The sequence below is a fragment of the Branchiostoma belcheri genome, unplaced genomic scaffold (assembly GCF_001625305.1).
Source record: "Branchiostoma belcheri isolate BF01 breed outbred unplaced genomic scaffold, Haploidv18h27 scaffold1040, whole genome shotgun sequence".
Lineage (NCBI taxonomy): Eukaryota > Metazoa > Chordata > Leptocardii > Amphioxiformes > Branchiostomatidae > Branchiostoma > Branchiostoma belcheri.
This window is the reverse complement of record NW_017802426.1, coordinates 1-5,894: the sequence shown is the minus strand read 5'-3', so window position 1 is coordinate 5,894 and position 5,894 is coordinate 1. Positions and strand designations below refer to the sequence as shown.

The following is a 5,894-nucleotide window of genomic DNA, read 5'->3' as shown; positions in this document are numbered from 1 at the left end:
TTCTTGTACCATAGGCCAATAACAACATGGCCAGGCGCTCAGTAAGTGACCTCCTCGCCCACCTTCTCCGGCACCCCAAGCACAGGGGAAGTGTCAGTGCCGGAGAAATCTCCGTCAGATTTTCAGGGGATGGGAGGCAGGTGACAAGGAACAATAGGATCGGTGCAGTCATGGGTACTCTCCGGATCGTCCCGAACCGTAACACCATCAACAAGGAGACGGAGAGTGCCCAGCTGCACCATACCATAGATGAGGAAGCTTCAATTTTTGTGTACGAAGGTAGGATTTGTAACAGTTACATCAATTTGACATTCATAAACAATTTGTTATCGCCATTTTGGTTTTAGCTCAGCCAACCAACTTCCTGTAACTTCTGTAACTTCCTTCTTTTAAATGTAGTCATGCCTACATTCCAATAACCTTTAAGCTTGTAAGGCTAGTTTTTCAGGTTTTACAACAAGGAATATGAATAAACCAGTTGGTACTTGTTTCTAATCAGGAGGAGAGGATCATGAAGTCCAGAGGGAGACTGCAGGAATGGTGTACAAGGAGATTGAGGACATTCGAAAGAATGGACTGGTCATCGATGGAAAGACAGTCAAAGTCAAATGGTATGTAGATTCATAGTTTATTGATGTATCTTCGTCACCATACATATAGAGCGCAATTCTACCCTGTAGATGCATCCTTCATCAACCAAGAAAGCATAATCCCTTTTTCTTGGTCCATTGTGAAAGATCAGTACAAATGCACAAAAATTGCGACCTGAAGTCAGGTGGTGAAACCACTATTCTGTTAGCCGGGGCCCTTCCCCAGTTGATTTTGACAGGAGGTTGGAAGTTTTTGACCAAGAATGGTCTATTCATCTACAATCATCAGTCATACACTTTAACATCATTAGGAAAGGTATAAGGTCATGGAACTCTTTATAACGAGTTAACTATTGTACTAAGATGATGAAGACTTATGTGTTACCTACATAATTGCTATCATATACTCTCTCATATTTAAAAATATCAATTGTTTTCATCAAACCGTGTTTATTTTTACTGTTTTCTGGATTTAGAGTGTTTTTTTCTGGATTTAGAGTTTTGCTTGTTGTCAGTGACAAAGTTGAATTCACTTTCTGTGTTACATTATTGATTTTCCTGCACCATTTGACACCTAGGTACCTCACTGCAGACTGGAAATTCCTGGCCACGCTGCTCGGCCTAAACCAAGCCAGCAGTAAGTCCTTCTGCCTGTGGTGCCATTGTAAGAAGGAGGAAATCTGTGACTTTGATAGTAAGTACCAATGATTATATTTTACAGATGATTTAGTATTTCAATGTCTATGCAGTGCCATGCAAAGAAGGGTTAATACAAAATAGCAATGTCACCGTACTGTAAACTTGATATGCCAACCCTTGTAGCTGTTACATGTGCATGCAGTACAGCCAGACTGATTTGATATTTTCTGAGAAATAGGGTGGACTAATAATACTATGCTGCAATACATGTACACTAAACTGCTTGTTTTCCATGTTTCAGCTTGATGATAGAGTGATATTGTTTTGCAATCAAGCATTGATTTACAACATTTTTAATTTTTGTACATGCAGAACCAAGCTGGAACATACAGCGTAAGCCAGGGGACCACAACCGCTTCCTGGGCCAGAGGGAGCACAAAGGACATGTCCTGCCTCCCCTGGTCGACTTCAACTTTGATGAGATTGTCCCCGACGTTTTGCACATGGTATGTGTTTAGAAAAGAATTTGTCCATTCTTTTTGTTCTTTTTTAAGTCAATCAATGTGTTTGTTTTCCAGGGTACATTTGTACCTACCGGTAACAACTGTGACTTCTGTATGTTTCAGGGCATGAGAATCAGAGGCAAGTTGTTCAACCAGGTAATTAATCAACTTTACCTTTTGATATTGTTCTCTACACAGTTTACTATGTACCTTACATTTATAGAGTCCTTACATTTATAGAGTACTAAAATCATAACTTTGATGTACCCTGTAAACAGGTGGTTGTATGGGCAATCAATCAGCGGCGGACCAAGGAATTGGTGGCCGCTATGAAGGACACTGGTGTCCCCTTCAGATTAATGGAGGGGACAGGAGACGACGGCAAGGGGTCCATCAGGACATGGACGCAGCTTAATGGTAAGATAGGTGACTTATGTATCATGTGCTACAGTTTTTAAACAATACAAATAAATATTACACTAAAGTATCGATGCAAACAAAACACTTGCACTGACACTGATTATCTTTTACAGCGAAACAACTAGAGCGTGTGTTCGAGAAGCTCGACCTTAATGCTGTGCTTACAGACAGGTGGAGCCCTGCTGGGCTAACAGTTGCCAGCCTGACTGTAGCACAGCTTAAGGTCGAGCTTCAAAAACGTGGGCTTGAAACTGCAGGGAGGAAGGATGCCTTGGTGAAAAGGTTGTCTGAATTCCTGCATAGTGACCAGGTATGTATTGTTCAATCCTGTGATTAGTAATTTTGTTTCAACTGCTGATTTTTACATCTGTTCATAAATCATTGAATGGTAAGTTATGAACAAATATCATGATTCGATTTGGAATAAATTTATATGGACTATATGTATATTCAATTGCATTTTTCACAGCTTCCTCTACCTGAAGAGGACCAGGCTAATCACCCCATCCTCATCATTGGCAACATTATCAAATTGTGGAAGGTAAATTGTTTGATTCACTTTTATATCTTTGATGTTGATACTCTGTTTTTTACTTGGTACCTGGCATAGCACATGTCTACACTGCAATCTATAATTCAAGAATTTACCTTTACAGGATTTTGAGGAGCTTGCTGTTGCCATGAAGGCAGAGCCAGGTGCAGCTGGCCACCTGGCCCCTTCAATGTTTCAGCAGAAGGCAAGGGAATGGGGAAAGCTCTTCAGAAGAGTGACTTTTGACGAGGTTAGTCCTACTGCTAATCAAGTGGTTGAAAACTTTATATAAAATGATTATAACTGTGTTACAATGATGTCGACACTCGTTTTTACTGTTCTTCACTTAATTTTTCTTTGTTTTCAGCATGTCACTCCATACATACACGCCATGGTCTACCATGTGCCCCAGTTTCTGAGGAGGTACAAGTTCATTAATGACCTTTCCTGTGAAAGTGTTGAGCAGGTATGCATATGTAGTATATTACATTGGAAGTAGTGAAATACAGATGTAACTTGTTGCATACCTATATTTTATAGAAGTACATACATGCTGACGATGTGCTTTTACCATTGTCAGCAGCTTTGAAAAAAAACTGCAATATATGACTTTCTGTAAAAACACACTGAGGTAAGATATTGATAAATGCTATTTTTGTCTTAGAAAAACCACACACAGAATAGGCGTTTCCATCATGGCAGCCAGAGGAGTGGTAGAGGCAGCAAATGGACAGTGCAGGTATGCTGATGTCTGCGTTGCCTTTTCTTTCATCACCTTCCACTGAACATGAAACATAAACAAACACACACCATAATATATCTCAATCTTAATCTGTACAGGTCATGGAATATGAAAACAGGGACCTGTTTGCTGTCCTGAACAACTTAGACAGAAAGAAGGCCATGATGGGACCAAATTCAGCACAAAGAAGAGCAAACTTGCAAGGTTTGTCAGATATAGTATATAATTGAAACTGTACCAAAGCTCATATGATTGTAATATAGCAGCCACACTTTGTTTCAGCCTTCATCTATTCTAGTTCTGTTCCATCAAACCTTGTTTACTTGACCCATCTATACTGGCTTCTAGCTCTGTGCTGTAAATTTCACTGAGAAATCCGTATGAAGTAAGATTGTAATACTCTATACGAAGTAAAATAACAACAACTAAATTTCAACTTTTTTGACAGATGATCAGCAGACAGAGGGGCAAGATGATCAGCAGACAGAGGAGGAGGAAATTGTACAGGAAAGGGAGGATGGATATGAAGAGGAGGAAATTTTCGAGGAGGATGATGACGAGGATGCATAATGCTTCTTTATATTCTCTATATTGTAAAAAAGAGCCTAATGTTGTGCTATATATATATATGTATATGCATGTGTGTGTGTGTGATATATGTGTATTTTCAATAGTTTCACTCTAGTATTCATTTATGACTGTGATCTCCTCTCCTCTAAACTGTTGTGCTTACCTGTACATAGAGACATAGCTCGTACCTTTTTGGGTGGATTGTGTTCACAACTTCCCTTCTCAGAGAAAGGGTCAGCCATCCTTCGTCCAGATGCTGTGTCTCCTGTAAATATGTGTAGAAAAATGCAATTTGATGGATTGACTTGCAATTTAGTGTTTGTTCTTGCATTTGTGCAAAAAAGCAACAGTGCTTTACAATAGATATTTTCTTCTAGTATTGTTTCTGTTGTAAATAGCAAGCTATACCTTTGGGCAGCACTGTGATGGCCGAAGTCTCTCTGCGCGCTTGTGTGTGCACCTGGGGCATTCAGAATGGTCATATCTGACCACAGGCCTGTAGCCCCAGGTGACACGGACCTCTGTCACCAAGATGAGAGAGGATGACTTGAGCGGTTTCCGGTGCCATCCTCTGCCAAGCACTGCGATGAGCTCAGTTGGGTGGCAAGAGAATGTCTCTGGCTGTCCTGAGGGACCTGCCACCCAACCAATAATGTTCAGCGAACGAAAATGCTGAAAAGTAAAATGCAATATTATGAGAATTGTAGTAGTGTATCATTCTTGTTATGTCAGATAATATTTCAACAATATCAGCGATGTAAACATGTGTTCTTAGTATGTACCTTGTCGAACTCTGTACGTGGGAAGGGGATGGTCAGGCTGGCCTTGGTGTTATATTGTCCAGCCTTGTGACTGCCCTCCCCTAGGGCAGTGAGGATGGCAGTTTTCAAGTACTGAATTGTACTTGAGTCCTCCTGAGTTCCCCCCCTGCCCAGAGCAGTGGCCTCCCTGTAGTGATGCAGGTAGGCCTCCAACTCTGGGTTCTCCTGGAGGGGGACCCAGGAGTGCTGCTGGCCAGGCCAACTCCCTGCCCATTTCACCTTCACCTGTAAATTGAAAGAAACATTATTATGTACAATGTATAGTGAAAGTTCCTTGTAATTACAATGGTTGATCATGTGTCAGTCAGATATGGCAAAGATTTCTTTATTAAGGTGACACTAAATTAGAAATGCATAAAGCTGCAAATTTACCGGGTCAACTTGAAGTATATGTTTTACGGCTACCAGTACATATTTCTTACTTGTCATAAGATGGTGAAGCTATAAGAATATATATAGATTACTACATACAGGGTACTAACTCTATATACTCTGGATAAAGATGACTGACATGCTCCTATCCCACATTGTGCCCACAAACAACTAAATTAGAATCAAAAACATACCACTATACTAGTGTAGTTTATCACTCCCTCAGTATATGAGGTTTGTATTTTTAAAGATGTTTTCAGAGATTCTTGTATCAGGAATACTCAAACTAGTAAACAACATAGAGTGAAACCTACCCAAGTTTCGCCTCTTCGTTTCTCCTCGGCAACTACATCTTCCACATTGTATAGTTTGGGTGGCTTTCTCCTAGCTCGCCTTAAAATCTTGCCAAACTCTTTTTCCCCCCAAAAGTCCTCCCCAAATGGAAATGTTGCCATTACTACTAAATATGCTCTGTGTAGTGAGGTCAACTTGAGTTCGTCTCGTCTCTCAAGTAACGGGATACACGTGCGCGCAGGGTGACCTAATAGGGGTGACTCTGGAGGACACAGGTTGTCAGTCACCATGGTCCCTGAAGCCAGCTTAGGCCAAACCCTCATTACCGTATATGGTATTCCCGGGCAAGGACGTCATGTATGAAATTAGCTTCCTTGGGCCGGCGGTACTGGGGTTACTGGGCCGGTGGAT

The 5,894-nt window shown here is 41.0% G+C and overlaps 2 protein-coding genes across 2 annotated transcripts; one reads left to right on the top strand and one right to left on the bottom strand.

Moving 5' to 3' along the window:
• The first annotated feature begins 20 nt into the window (after positions 1 to 20).
• LOC109477062 lies at positions 21 to 4,035 on the top strand. Its single transcript, XM_019778105.1, has 14 exons — positions 21 to 279; positions 500 to 611; positions 1,169 to 1,284; positions 1,602 to 1,735; positions 1,856 to 1,888; positions 2,011 to 2,149; positions 2,266 to 2,462; positions 2,622 to 2,693; positions 2,809 to 2,934; positions 3,052 to 3,150; positions 3,349 to 3,423; positions 3,525 to 3,644; positions 3,875 to 3,990; positions 4,029 to 4,035. The coding sequence occupies exons 1-14, from the start codon at positions 27 to 29 to the stop codon at positions 4,033 to 4,035; spliced, it is 1,599 nt and encodes a 532-aa protein (XP_019633664.1). The 5' UTR covers positions 21 to 26.
• A 106-nt stretch (positions 4,036 to 4,141) lies between these two features.
• Positions 4,142 to 5,861, bottom strand: LOC109477056. Its single transcript, XM_019778093.1, has 4 exons — positions 5,504 to 5,861; positions 4,779 to 5,042; positions 4,405 to 4,668; positions 4,142 to 4,261 (listed from the first exon to the last, which is right to left on the bottom strand). The coding sequence occupies exons 1-4, from the start codon at positions 5,804 to 5,806 to the stop codon at positions 4,142 to 4,144; spliced, it is 951 nt and encodes a 316-aa protein (XP_019633652.1). The 5' UTR covers positions 5,807 to 5,861.
• Positions 5,862 to 5,894: the final 33 nt, after the last annotated feature.

Coding starts and splice junctions, on each gene's coding strand:
- LOC109477056 (XM_019778093.1), bottom strand. CDS start 5,806: ATGAGGGTTTGGCCTAAGCTGGCTTCAGGGACCATGGTGACTGACAAC. Junction 4,669..4,778: donor CACGTACAGAGTTCGACAAG/GTACATACTAAG, acceptor TTTACTTTTCAG/CATTTTCGTTCGCTGAACAT. Junction 4,262..4,404: donor CATCACAGTGCTGCCCAAAG/GTATAGCTTGCT, acceptor ACATATTTACAG/GAGACACAGCATCTGGACGA.
- LOC109477062 (XM_019778105.1), top strand. CDS start 27: ATGGCCAGGCGCTCAGTAAGTGACCTCCTCGCCCACCTTCTCCGGCAC. Junction 2,463..2,621: donor AATTCCTGCATAGTGACCAG/GTATGTATTGTT, acceptor CATTTTTCACAG/CTTCCTCTACCTGAAGAGGA. Junction 3,151..3,348: donor CCTGTGAAAGTGTTGAGCAG/GTATGCATATGT, acceptor TTTTTGTCTTAG/AAAAACCACACACAGAATAG.